The 14,741-nt window shown below is 48.4% G+C and overlaps 1 protein-coding gene across 4 annotated transcripts in view; it reads right to left on the bottom strand.

Moving 5' to 3' along the window:
* Positions 1-14,741, bottom strand: part of RABL6 (RAB, member RAS oncogene family like 6) — a 55,517-nt gene that overhangs the window by 16,938 nt on the left and 23,838 nt on the right. For all 4 annotated transcript variants that reach the window (XM_027896923.1, XM_027896919.1, XM_027896922.1 and 1 more), the window contains exons 8-9: positions 11,065-11,168; positions 1,596-1,933 (exon numbers count right to left, since the gene is read on the bottom strand). In XM_027896923.1, coding sequence (XP_027752724.1) covers positions 1,596-1,933; positions 11,065-11,168 — 442 coding nt within the window. The remainder of the gene's footprint in view (positions 1-1,595; positions 1,934-11,064; positions 11,169-14,741) is intronic.

Genomic DNA, 14,741 nt, shown 5'->3' on the forward strand with positions numbered 1-14,741 from the left:
CATAGAATACCGTTGGTGTAAGCCAAACCCCAGCCAAAAGAATTAGTTCTCCAAGACTTCAAGGAAAAGCTTAAATAGCAGCTCCCAGAAAAATCCAAGGATTACTTGGTGACACTGATTTTTCAGCTGCTTTCCAGTGAACTAGTCCCTGGATATGTTCCAGTGGAGGTGCAAACCCTGGGCACACTACAGGAACCTCACAACACTGACACATCAGCTCTTCCTGGCTGCCTTTTGCAACCCTCCCTAAGCATTCCGAGATACCAGGGCTGCAGGTCACAACCCCAGAACGGCTCTCAAGCTAAGTGAGAGTTAAAATAAGAGAGGAAAAAGAAAAACCCCAAACCCAAATACTGTAACACTGGTAGTAGACCACTTGTCTCTTTTTTTCTACAGATCAATATGACAAAGGTTTTTTTATTGACAAGGAATTTCTAACATCTGCTCCTCTTTGGTCTGTTGTGTTTTGTTTGTTTTTTTTTTTTTTTTTTTTTTCTCTCCTGGGTAGGAAGAGTCATAAACAAACCAAAATGGGTGCACTGTGTCATATCTGGGAAGAGGTTCATGATGCAGAACACAGTGTGCAGATCTAAACCAGAACCATTTCAACATCTGAAATTGCAACCGGTGTTCCCAGCACCTCCTCCTTTCTCTCTGTGGGTGCCTTGGCAGCACTGTGAGCTCGAGGGATTGACAGTGTGAGAGGGAAGGTATTTCCGGACGGTGACTCAAACCGTGTCAGGATTTTTAGACAGTGCCAGCTCTGCAGCTCCACTCAGCTTTGCAAACAAAGTGAATGTGACAGGCAAATTAAGGTCCAGATCAGTAAAATTACATGCAACAAACCCTCGATGCCTCTGCCCTGTCACTCTGTCCAGCAGAGTTGGGACTGAGGGCTAAGCTGCTCCACTCTGCACCAGTGCTGAGGCAGGAGCTGAGCCCAACTCCCTCCTCCCAGAGCAGCTCTGAAGGAGCGTTATTTCCCTGGAGGGGATCCGCTGCGGAGCCTGGATCTACGTGATCATTTCTGGCTGAATAACCTTTAAACCCAGCACTCTGCTGCTCTCTGCTACACACAGGACCCTCTGAGCTGACACACTTGTGCAAGGACAGCGCTTCAAATAGCTTCTCTAACCATTTTTCTTGCTATTCAAGAGGTGTTTGTGCTCCTGGTAAGAACCTGACAGTTATTTTATTTATTAGTGTCTCCTGTGTGTTCAGTATCTTCCTCCTCAAGTATGCCACAGCCACCACCCAGCTGGCTGGGCACAGTCCCCATCCAAGCCCAGCACAGAGACAAACCAAAACACTGATCAGGAGGAAAATAGAGAGTGACAGGCCTGCTGCACACACGCTGGGCCTTCACACACTAGTCTGTTCAGCCTCTCACAGGCAAATAATGACAATAAAACAGAATCACAGAATGTTCTGAGTTGGAAGGGACACACAAGGATCATTGAGTCCAACTCTTAAGTGAATCCATAGGGGGGTGACCCATGGGCTGCGGGTTCACCAACTCTGACAAGATGAGTGAAACATCCCCTGTCCCAGCCCAGAGACATCCTGCCTGGACCTGCAGCAGCAGCAGCACCTACCTGGCTGGGGAGGAGAGGGCTCTGAGGCGGGGGCCGTCCCAAACAGCCGCGCAATAATGCCGCGCTTGGGCGGGGGGGCCGTGGCCGGGGGTGCCGGCGCAGGCACGTGGGGCTGTGGGGCCTCGGGCGCAGGCACTGGTGACAAGGATGGCGGGGGGTCAGGAGAGATGGTGGAGCTCGTGGCAAGCGCCGGTTGTGGGGTGCCAGGGCTAGAGCTGCCCGTCGACGTGGAGCTCGGTGGAACGATGGGCGACTGGGAGCCAGAGGAAGGGCTCTGCCCGTTCGTTGCTAGCGGTGAGGTGTGTCCTTGACTTCGGGCTTCCATCATTTCAAGAAACCTGTAGGGAAGACAAATTACAAATATAAGAAATGGAGAATCATGTAACCCCAGACTGGTTTGTGTTGGGAGGTACCTTGAAAGCCCATCTTGTTCCACCCCCTGCCATGGGCAGGGACACGTTCCACTAGCCCAGGTTGCTCCAAGCCCCGTCCAACCTGGCCTTGGACACTTCCAGGGATGGAGCAGCCACAGCTTCCCTGGGCAACCTGTGCCAGGGCCTGCCTACCCTCACAGGGAAGAATTCTTTCCCAATATCCCATCTAGCCCTGCTCTCTGGCAGTTTAAAACCATTACCCCTTGTCCTGGCACTACTTTCCCATATAAAAAGTCCCTCTCCTTCTTTTTATAAGCCCTTTTTATTTGTCTGTGTGCTGAGTTGGGAGGGTAGGGGTCTCCTTCCAGCTGGGCTGGGAGGGTATGGATCTGCTTCCAGTGATGCCGTGACTCCCCAGGCCACAGTAAATCTGGTTTACCCACATGAGTTAAACTCACCCAAGCTGCACTGAGGTGTGGAGAATCCCAACCTGCTCTGCACTGCAGGATGAAACTTATATTTTCAACACTACTGGGAACTCCCTGGATAGATAGACTATAATAACATGCCAGGGTTACAAATGCAACCTTAAGTCAGTTGTTGGACATATGTCTCTAAGGGAGTATGTGCTATAGGAATGGCACATTTTTAGATTCTGCAGAAGGGATCAGTGTTCAAGAAAACTCAACTGCTATAATAACCTCTTTATCAGCCAAGAACGGATTTGAGAAGACAATCCTTGAACATCAAAAGAAAAGAGCTGTCCTGAGCGCTCAGCGAGAACTGAGTGCCATCACCCTTCTCTCAGTGTTCAGATACACAGGCAGGCTCTCCCCCTGCACACACTCCCCCTCCGTGTGGGAGGCAGTGGAGCCAAGCAGCAGGAGCTTTGCAGCAGGCTGTGGTCCTGGCTGGGTTCCTGCCTGGAAGAGCATTAAAGCCTGTACTGCTAGAGAGGCTGAAAAGCTCTTTCTTTTTCCAAAAGGAGCCCAAGTCTAACCCAAGCCTCCCTCTGCATCCTGCAGGGTCAGCAGCCTGTTCACAAGCTGTGAGCAGAGAAACACAGACAGAGAGACGGGCTCTTGCCATGAAATGGTCTCAAGATCAGATCTGCTACATGCTGCACAGCTGAGAGATACAGAGAGGACACCCAAAGTGAAGCATCCTGTACAAAATCCAGCACGTCACGGTCTTGCCTCTCATTTCATTAAGCCTAATGAATTTGAGCACAGAGGCTCTGGGTTCAGCTGGTTCTGCAAGACAGACTTGATTGTGCTTCGGGCAATGAGAATGTCAAAGTAAAGCTCCTCTCCCACACAGAGCATGACCTCGTCCTTCAGGGACCTGAGCCAGCCCAAACCTTCCCTGGACTGACTGCTGAGCAGAATGCAAACAGCAGGGGCTAAGAGACTCTAAACCTCCTTGAGATAAAATTTCCTATTTTAAGGAGTAACCTGATATACTTCTAAGGAAGAAACTAATATACTTTGTGACCAGCAGTGTCTGGAGCCCTAGGGAACACCACCCCTAGGAAGCTGTTACCTGAATTGGAAAACCAGCAGTCTTTCCTAACTAAAGAACTGGCTGAAGTGGAGATCAAGGGCAGCACTAAAAAGCAGAATTACTGACGAGAGAAATCCTTGGCAGAGTTCCTCAAGGACTGGCTTTGAGATATATTTCAGCATTTCAGTGGAACAACACAGAGACCAGAGAAATGCTCTTGAGGAGCAAGTTGGGAGGCAACATCAGCAGAGAAGAGTATAGAGACAAGATACAGATAGAACTGGATGATCCCAAGTAACAGAAATAGGAAGAAATTTGGCAGTACAAAGGAAATCTTTATCTACTCAAGGGCGAGGAAGCAAGTGTTCTTGCTCCCAGTTCACCAGATGAGAATGGCTGGGAAAGACTCACCCCACTCATTTCAGAAGACTGGACTAAAGACTGCAATCGCAGCGATGCAGGAGCCTGGCTCTCACACTCTGTCCACTGCCTTGTCCCTGAGACCACTGTCATGGAATCACAGAACCATGGAATATCCAGAGCTGATCCAGGACCCACAGGGATCATCGAGTTCAACTCCTGGCTCTGCACAGCAGACCCCAACGATCCCACCATGTTGCCTGAGTGTGTTCCAAATGCCCCTTGAGCTCTGGCAACCTTGGGGCCGTGACCACTGCCCTGGGGAGCCTGTTCAGTGCCCCACTACCCTCTGAGAGAAGAATCTTTTCCTAATATCCAATCTAAACCTCCCCAGTCACAGCTCCATTCCCTTGATCCCGTCACTGGTGACAGACAGCAGAGACTGGAGCTGCCCCTCCACTGCCCCTCATGAGGAAGCTGCAGACTGCCAAGGCACCTAAATCAGCGCAGTGCTGTGGTGGCCTCACTGATGCTTCCACCAGGATCAGGGACAAGGCTTTCGTGTGCATTTCACCCAGTACACTGGCTAGACCAAAATGAGGTCTTGGCAGAGCTGAGCAAGAGCATGTGATACAGCATCCATTCCCCATCCTCCCTCTCTGTGGATGAGTAGCTGTGGTGAGCTGCGTGACAACACGTTCTGCTGAAAATGATGCATGGATTTGTCATGCACCAAAGAGAAAACATAAAGGAGTTTAACTCCTGCACTGAGCTCTTTGGAGACTGCATCAGGTTTGTTTGGAAGGTGCACAATACATCACACATGCTGCAAGAGCATAACAGTGTGTACTTAATACATCTGTGTCACTGCACTACAGGGCCGAGCCATCGCACATCGCTCCTCTCCTGAGGAGAGGGGGCCATATGTGGTTCAGCATCCCTCCAGGTAGGGTACACATGGCATCTGTGGGGAGGGAAAGGCAAACCGAGGGTCCCTGCAATTCAGCCCTCATCCAACAAAGCAATGGCTCTTTATCCACAAACCATGTGACTTGCCATGAAAAGTCGTTCATGAGCTCTGCCTGCACGGGATGTGCAGCTCTTCAGCTCCACGCCACACGTGTTGAGTGCTGAATTCTGCCACCTCTCCCCTCCCAGCTTTGATCCAGGGCTCCTGGCGAGCCAAAGGCAGGATGGCTGAATAGCTCTGCTTTGCGGTACCCACTCCTCCTCCTCCCCAGCCCTGCTCAGGGTTACAGACTCCTGCCTTCCAACTGTGAGGAGAGATTAATCCCAGCTGCTCTACATGCACCCCCGTTCCTGTTTATAGCAACAGCAATCCTGGATGGAAGCCTGCAAGCCTGGTCACTGCTGCACCCACAGCCAAGGTACTGCTGCCAGCACCACTCGCTCTCCTGGCTGAGCTGGGCTCCCTGGCTGGCTGTGTGAGCACCTAAATCACCAACACTGCATGAAGCCAGAACAAACAACCTCTAAGTCTCAGGTCGCTGGGTCCCACCATGAAGGCAACTGGGTGACTTCAGTAGGATAAGATGATTTTACCCCAAAGACTCAGGAACAAGGAGATACAAAGAACGTTCAGAGTCACTTTAGGATACAGAATACAAAGATCAGAGTACTTAAAGTTGGACTCAAGAAAGCATAGGACACTCTTAACAATACCAGGGTATTTGAAGATTTACTGTACTTGGTTCTACCAAAGCTGCTGATTTTGGAAACAACCTGCTTTGTTCTGGGAAAGTAGCCAGCTCCAGAGGGAGGGAAGGCTGAGACTACCACCTGTTTCTCCTGCAGAAACACATGAATTTTAAGAACTGGAGGGAAAAAAACCACTACATAACTGAAGTATAAAGAATGCCATCCTTCCCTCCAGCTCAGCCAGGCTGGAGAGTAACACACATGCAGGCTTGGTCTGCACCTGTGCTCTTACACCTTGCTCACCTGCGGCATGTGAAGGACATAAGAGGAGACAGCAAGTTCTTTTAGTAGGAAGATACAGATGGTTATCTGGAGACATCACAACACAGGCTCTTGCCCCAGCATAATGCTGAGGAGAGCTGTGGCACGTGTGTTTTGTGTCACCTCCCTCAGCTCCAACCAGACACGTGGCCCAGGCCTTGTGCCGTGACACCAGGGAAATCAGGGTGGTCTGACACTCGTTCTACATGGGCTGCATAAACCAGCTCTCCTGAGCTTTTATATTCAGATCTTCTTCTGTGAGGGAGGTGGGTGGAAAACCAGCACACATGAAATGCTGCCAGCAAGCTTGCAGTAATTTCCAGGGTGGAGGTGTCTGAGCATCCTCCACACTTTGAAAATACTACATAATGCATGAATGCTTTCTCTGGCTTTATACACACTCCTCAGAGGCACAAGTGTGTGGCTGTTTTGGGAACGCACCGGGCCAAACCTGTCATGTGTCTGTTTTTTCTCAAATTTTATATAATCTGTCCACTTCCTTGTTCTATCCATCAGTCCTTTGCAGAGGGACTCACTCAAAACCCTACTGTGGAACCAGCAGCTTTGTGCCCACACTGGATGTAGTAGACCAGGTCCCAACAAAGCACAAGGTAAACTCAAACTTGAGTACCCTTGTTCTGTTCAGATATAGAGACAGTAAACGTGCCACACATGTTCAGGTGGATCACCTGTCCTCACCCACACGGGCTCCTTGTTTGCCTTTCCATCCCTCCATTTCAGACAAGTCCAAAACATCTTCAAACCCCTGAATAATTCACTGGTGGTTGGACCTGCTTGCAAGCAGAGACTTCTATGCAATTTTAAAGATGAACATGTTATGCAGGAACAAAAATTCATCAGGGCCTGAGGTTACTGTTGCTCTGCTCCCAAGGCAAACACAAAAAACACAAAAGGACGTGTTAGGCTCACAATTTCCTAAAATTGTCCATGCTTGTGTTCATTTCCTATTCAAGACGGGAGCAGCCTAAAGCTTTTTGGCTCCTGGTTCTAACATGCTGCGATCAATTTTTCAAGTATATTTCATGTGGCAAGAAAGGCTTTAGGTTATTTTATTAATTGTAAAAATGAAGATTAATCAGCCGTGTGACACCAATTTAACTGGGGTTAGTGAAGGTTAGATTTCCACGTGCCTGTTTTGAGCTCATTAAAGGTACTGCACCTGATCCCCCCCATCAGCCCAGGTCCCTGAATATGGAATCAGTGGCCAAGGAGGGTTTAATTCTGCTGTTGTCCTGTTTTCCGCCTGACAAAATGGATGCAGCAGGGTAACCCCCTGTTCCATAACATGCAGGACACGCTCCCTGTCCCCCACTTCTCTAGCAAGGCTGATGATGACAGGTTTAGATGCCCTTAATTCTTAATGCAGCATCCCCCAAAAGTATGACCTAGTTAGAGTGCCATTCCAGTTCAGGCTGGCTCCTGACCTGTTTGACGGCCACAGGCATTCACAGCAAGAGCAGAGGATAAAGGTGGGGCATGGGGAAGAGAAAGCAGGAGTGGGTTTACTTTCCCAACTGGTAGCCGGTGTCATTCTGAACCAGCCAAGGATACCAGAGAAGAGGTCCAGCAGCAGCAGCAGCTCCTCCTGCCACAGTGCTGGTGTTACTCAGCACCATGGCCTTCCCAAAATTATGAGCTGTGCTCAGTGTGGGTAAAACAACCAGGCAAACAAAACTCCAACCCCTCAATCAATGACTCTGCAGTGACTAAAGCTGTCGCTGCAGGGAGCATGTATCCCCAAAGCAGGGCAGCCCAAATGCCTTTCTGCAGTCTGGCATCCAGAGGCTGAGAGGAGACAGCCTCGAGTTGTGCCAGGGGAAGGTTTAGTTTGGATATTGGGGAAAATTTCTTCCCCAAAAGGGCTGTCCAGCCCTGGCACCATTCTGTGAGGGAACAGGCACACTGAGCATAAACAAGTACTCCTTGTGACAGAAAATAAGCTGGGTACAATTAAAAATGCAGAAATTGAGCAAATTAAGTACAAATTCTGAACAGCATAAGAAAAGTAATCGCTCTTTCTTTAATAAGAATTCAAAAATGGCTGAAATGTGTTTTTAGCAGCCTTGAAGATGTAAAATCTGAAAAAAGCACAGAGAAAGTACCAGAGCCAGAGGTGTGGCAGGCAGAGAGGAGCCTAAGCACAGGGAAGGAGCTGGAAGCATCTGACTGTGTCTCCCACAGGCAGTGGCTGCCCGGGATGGCTTATGTAAGCTGGATGAGGCAGCGTTGTGTGCCACCTCGTGTTGTCTCTGGGATCCACATTTTGGAGAAGGAATGTTTTGTCCTCAGGTCCCCTGCTGCAGCAGGAGGAAGGGCTCTTGTTCTCTTTCTGTTCTCACAGAGCCAAATTTAGAATCGGTCATTGTGACAGAGCAGCTACCAGATGTGCACAGGGTGAATGGAATAACCGAGATGTCCTAGCGCTGTCACCTCGCCTTGCTCCATGGCCTGATTTTATGGCAGGAGAGCAGGAATGGCCTTGGAGGAAGTGCTGCAGCAGCCACACCCTGGCCTGTGGCCCCAAATGCCTATGGTCACCTCCCCCTGCTGTGCAATTTGGGTGACACACAGCAGAACTCCCAGTGCTGTCCAAACTGAAGCAACAAACACAAGGGCCTTGTGACAGGAGGTTAAGCCAGGTGGGGGCCAGTTTCCTCTACCAAGTAACAAGCAATAAAGAGGAACGTGCAAAGGAGGCCTCAAATTGCATCAGGGAAGGTTTAGGTTAGACATTTGGGAAAATTTCTTCACAGAAAGGGTGGCCAGGCATTGTAACAGGCTGCCCAGGGCAATGGTGGAATCACTATCCATGGAAATGTTCAAAGAACATGTGGATGTGGAACTTGGGGACATGGTTTAGTAGTGGCCTTGGCAGTGTTGGCTTAACACAGTTGGACTTCATGATCTTAGAGGGCTTTTCCAACCCTAGTGACTCTATGATCTGCCAAGGGTCACCAAGTCACACCACACCAAGGCATGTGTGGCTCACAACGGGGTCAGTGGCAGCAGGTTCACTGCTGACATCCACTGAAGTAGCATATTAAACATGATAATCCCAAAATTATGGGCATCTGACAAGCATGGATGCAAGGACTTTCCCAACCCCTAATAATGAGCACTGCAGATCTGCATCACCACTGCAAGTTCTGATTCCCACCGTGTACCATGGTGTTCACAGACACTTTGTTCCCTAACCCAAACTATTTACTAAGGTTGAAACTTTGCGCAAACCTGGGTTCTCTGCCATTGAGTGTATTTGTTTAAATTGGGCCTTTGGCTATAAAACTTGAGCCCGAAGAGCTCCTGCAGGGATAAAAACTGAGTGTAGGAAGAGTTCAGCCCCTTTCAACTCTGGGGCTGAAGTAACCCCTGTGCAGCTTATCTGTCCCACAGAGGAGCCACTCCAACTAACAGACTCTCTGTTTCTACCCAGGGTGCAGAGAAGACTTAAAAACCTTAAAATAGCACTCTTAGTCAGTGTGATCAAAGTAGTCAGACAAGACACTGCCTGGTCTTTTCTTCTGGGATCAGTGGCTCAAGCCAGGAAGCACCCAAGGGTATTTTAAAGCCCTTTCTATAAAGAAGTGTTATTTTCTGAAAGCAAAGGTCTCAGTGCAGATATAAATGTGCAGGAGCTGAAGTGAAGCAGAAGCTGGTCAGCTGCATAAAAATGTCACTTTATTTGCTAAACCAGAATCCTAGAAAAGTCTTGCTTTTAATACTTTAGCACCTCCTCTTTTGTCAGGCACCATGGCTGTGGTATTTCTGAGGGCATCTTAAGCCAATTCTGCAGCCTGACAGTGCCATCAACTCCCCAGCAGCTGGGCAGTGTGATCACACTGGATAGCATGATCCAGTCTAGCCAGTACCATACTGTTGCTGCTGCTGCCTTGAGATCTGCTGTTTGACAGATGCTTCTCAGAGCCAGCAGATTAGTGCAGACTAATCCAGAGGTAGATCTGGCATAAGATAGTTTTCACAGTCACAGAATCCCAGACTGGTTTGTGCTGGAAGGGACCTTAAAGTTTATCCCACTCCAAACCCTGCCATGGGCAGGGACACCTTCCACTAGACCAGGTTGCTCCAAGCCCTGTCAAACCAGTTTTCTCCTGGATTGAGGAGCTTCAAGTGACACGCGTGGAGGTTCAGCAAATTCTAAAACTGATGGAAGAGTGAGAGGTGATGAAGCAGGAAGATCTTGTGCTGTGAGTTTGAAACAGCTCTGCCAACTCCTAATTCTTCTAAGTATCTTCCCATTACTGAAGCAATACAAACAAAAGTATGAAAAACCATCTGACAGCACAGCCCACACAGCCCAGGTCCTTGGAGCAGGGACATCAAGAGAAATGCCGAAGGCATGAGGAGACTAACTGGTCCCTGAGGAGTGAGGTGAACACTCTGGAAACAGCACTTGCTTTGTGCCCACTGGGGTATTTCAGTGCTCTCAAAGGAAAACACACTGAACAAGGTTACAGAACTCGAAACACGGGCTGAAAAATGCTTGTCAAATGGTTGTACATGAATATTTCATAATCATCGATTCCAACTCCTGAATAAAACTGCTGTAAATAATCTTTTTTCAATAAATCCTGAGGCTGACTTTTCTAGCTTGCACATCGCTGCAATAAAGGCCTTGTGATAGCAATTCATGGAACATGGATTCCTGTTCACTGTGCAGATGTACTGGCTTTGTGGGGCTAAATTTGGCAAATACTGTTCCAAGCAGCAAGCACACAGCCAGGGCAAAGAGCAAACACAGGGGAGAGGAACCAGCCACTTTTTCAAACTAGAAATGCACCTAGGAGTTTAGAAGTGCTCAAATGAACAAAGGACAGCAATGTTGTTGCTATTACATTCTGCCTACCACAAAACACACAGTACACAGGAATACAACAGTCAGAAGGAGAAGAATCAGTTTGTGTACTGAGCCACTGAGAGCTGGAAGATATCCCCTTTCAGCAATTCCTCTACAATCCCCTCAGCATGTGCTGGCTCCAGGTGTGCCGCTCAGCCTCACCTCCCCTGCCCTCCCCTGATCACGTGCCTGTAGGAACCAGACCCTTTCACAGGGATCCCCAAGTGCATGCTTTATTTCAGGTGATGCCACTTAAAAGTGACATTTTATCCAAAGAATCCCTAAATGTCACACACTAGACCCTTCAGCATGCCACAGCTGGGGCTGCCCAACATTCCCGTGACACCCAGTTAGAAAAGACAGCTCAGTGACATACAGTTCGTAGTTTTGGTCTTCAGTCTCTTGCTGCACTGACAGCTCCTCCAGAGTTGCATCAATATCCAGCTGATTTGTTTCCAGCTGCCGCAGCAATGTCTCCCTCTGAGGAAAGGAAAACAAGGCAGGTCTGAGCAGGGAAGGCTCATTGTAACGTATCTCTGAGCAGTGAGATCCTGTGTCACCACTCTACCACAGCAACGTCTTGAACAGGAGCACTGGCCCTGCTCACAGTGTCAGTTGAAATACAGAGCACAGAGGGAAGTAGAAGCAAAAGTAGATAATCCAGAAAGTTTATGTATAAGAAGTACCTTGTTCTGTGAGCTGTTCTCAGTCATAAATCAATAATGTGTGATTTCAGACACCGCATCACCAGCTACATTTGGACAAAAGATCAGTTGTGCAACCCATTCACTTGGGTCTTTGATTTTCCCTGTCTTAAAACAGCTCCTCTGCGAGCAGGACCCAGTTGGTGCAAAACCTCCCAGTAATTTCCTTTTTGCTGTCATGGTAGATGAGCGGAGCACAACTGTCAACCAAGCGACACTTCTGAAGTTTGTGCCCCTCTGCCTCCAGTTGCTGCTCCACAGATGGGGGACAGACATCCCAGTCCATTTCAAATTGGCTTCACTAATGTAACCCAGGGCAGACCCATTCAGTCCTTCACTTTCCACATTTCAAACAGAGCCCAAGCAAAAACCTCAGCTGAGGTGAAATGCTGGCTTAACAGACTCCCTCCTCCCGACAGCCCGGATGGCAGCGAGGAGAGATCAATAACTACAGGCATTAGGCTGAGCCAGCTCCAAGGGCTCTGCCACAGCCCTGAGCACAGGGGTGACACAGCATCCATTCCTGCAGAAACATCATTCCGAATCCCCTGGACAAGACTAGAGCTGTATGTGATACAAATCCTGCCCCAGAGCCCCGTCCCCTCTGCTCAGGCACAGCTGGCTGGCACAAAGCTAGGCACTGGCATCCCGCTTGCCTCCTGGGGGGGCTCTGAGCACAGGCCATGCTGACCAGCTCACACCCCAAATTCGGGAGTCAAAAGCCACAACGTTCAGCGTCTGAAAGCATCAGTCCCCCCCTCCCACTGCCTAGGCACTGTGTGGCCCAGGAGCAGGGACAGCTTGTGCTGAGCTCAGCCAGTGACTCACAGCACTGCATCGTCCCCGTCACTGCAGGCTGTGCTGCTGGGGTGCAGCCCAGGCAGGAGGAGATGGAAGAGAAACCACAGGCTTTCCTCCAAACTGCCAAGCTTTTTGCTTTTATATATGCCTTATCCTCCAAGAACACTGAAGGTTTCCACTCTGACAAATATTTTTGAAGGTTAGCATCAATAGCCATGGCGAATTTTTAATTCCCTGTTTGACAACACATAAGCTCACTGCAGGAAAATCCCACCAGACTAAAAGATCAAAAGGAAATCTACCACATAATTCCCAGAATAAAACCCCTCTGTGAAGGCAAACATTTGCATGAAGCAATGGTGTTCAGTCCCCATGTGCACATGCTGCTGGCATTATGGTTTCACAGACGTGACAACTTTGAAGCCATCAAGACACTGTACAGATTTCAAGAGCAAATAACTCATCTGGCTCATACAAACCACACCAAGCTGCTGTCACCCAGGGCAGTCAGGGCACAGCCTGAGCCCTCCATGGAGCAGGCTGATTTATATCAAATTCTACTATGACTGGTATCAGTAGACAAGGTTCAAGTAATTTTTATTTTGTATTATAAGACCAGGTGATTCATCACAGTTGATAACCCTTAAACACACTAATTTACTGGAAGACACAGCCTTTCTTGAAATTTAAGAGCTTCTGTGATCATTTAATCTAATTTACTGCTTCCAAAGTATATAGATTCTTCATGTTTACCTTCGCTATTGTGTTAAGAGCTTGGAGCAATTCCTGTTTTTTTTGCTAGGTAATTTTTATTCATCAAATTCAAAAGCTCTCTTCAGATGGAAACCTGACTTCAATTAACATGTATGCAAAGAATTATGAAGTCATTACCTAATGTTGATTCCCTTTATCGTGGTTTACAGACAAGAAAGATTCAGCAAAATATGCTATACGTATTTAAATGTGCCACACAAGACTTTAGAATTCAAATTCTAGATTTTACAACTCAAGATTCAAGAAAATCAAGATTTCAGATGTAGTAGATATCATCCTCCTATGTTATTCATGCAGTGTAAGCAAAAATGAGGCAAAAAAGGGCAAGTCTGCTTCTTCTTTGTCCCTGGTTTCCTAAGATGGGTGAAATAAATGCTGAGCTAATTAGCTGAGCAAACAGAGACAGAAGGGCTACTGCTCTCCAGGGCTTACCTTAGGCTCTTTGAAAATGACTTTTATTAAACAAGTGGTTTGCCTTGCCTCACACTTTGGCATTGAGACACACACCACAGTTTTATTTATTTCAATTTTCACAGATCACACTAAATCAAGAATATAGATTTAATTAAGAGTGAGTTTCAACTAATTTTGTAAAAATTCATCATTATCAGCAGACTTCCAAATACTTCAAAAATGAATCCTGCTTTACCATGTTGGTATTAAAATATTAAAGAAACAGCTTATTTTTAGCAATAACCCGAAAGAAGGGAATAAATCATATGCTACAGAGTGACACTTTGGCTGAAAGCCACTTTCAAGGGCTTCCTGGGAAAAGGCAATTTCAGCTGTCTGCAGAATCCTGTCTCCTTCCAGCACAGCATCCGGAGGCCTGGGTGACCTGATCCCATTTGTGGGCCACCAGCAATACCTACAGCTAAGCTGCATCCCCTCAGGTTTGCCAACCCTGCCCCTGGAAAGGAACTGGTAAATAATTGAAGAGCCCAGGCTGCCAGAGGCAACGTGCTCTGTGCTGGGGGTATGGATTTCAGCCCTGCTTTCTCCATGAAAGATGCATGACCGTAAGCTGAGCACAGGGATGTGCCACTGACACCAGCCCTGCCGAGGGACAGCCTGGATACAGCTGGACACCTCTGGCCCTGGAGAGCTGCAGGGGATGGGCTGAGGGACACAGAAACCTTCAGGGCTGAGCAAATCCTACGTGCATTTTACACCTGGCAGCATCCCTCTGCCTTTACCCTGCTCCAAAGTACTTGGGAAAAGAGTCCCTTCTGAAGCCTGGTGCTGGCAAGGATCTCTGAAGGGATAAGCAGAGCCTTTAGGAATTAAGTCTAGCTGCAATGTTCCTACAAATTCAGCATCACACTGCACTGGATGTTAATCAGACCCAGGCCTGGTCCCTTTGCACTCCAAGGCAAGATTCCCAACGAGTCTCCAGGGGCAGCAAAGTGCCCCGAGCCAGCTACTGTGGAGCAGCAGGAGGCACTGCCCATAAACCTGTGGCACAAATGCACTAGAAAACCCAATCCAGCCCATCTCAGCTGAAGTTTGACATCGAGTAAAGCCCCAGTGCCTGGGGGGAAGCAGCCAAAAGCCTCTGACTGTGCAGTGTCACCTCCCTCAGCACAGAAGGCAAGGCCAGGGACCTCCTGCACACTGCAGGGAAATGGAGCAAGCTACTTCCACAGGGATCCTGTGCTGGGATTTTTATCAGAATGCACACCAAAACACCTGCCTGCAATCCCTGTAGGAGCACAGAACTGCAGGAATTAGTTTGGGCATTGCTGTTTTAAAGGCAAAGCCAGGCAGCTCTCCC

The sequence above is a fragment of the Empidonax traillii genome, unplaced genomic scaffold (genome assembly GCF_003031625.1).
Source record: "Empidonax traillii isolate 1590-97213 ecotype Southwest subspecies unplaced genomic scaffold, ASM303162v1 scaffold520:size1094406, whole genome shotgun sequence".
Taxonomy (NCBI): Eukaryota; Metazoa; Chordata; class Aves; order Passeriformes; family Tyrannidae; genus Empidonax; species Empidonax traillii.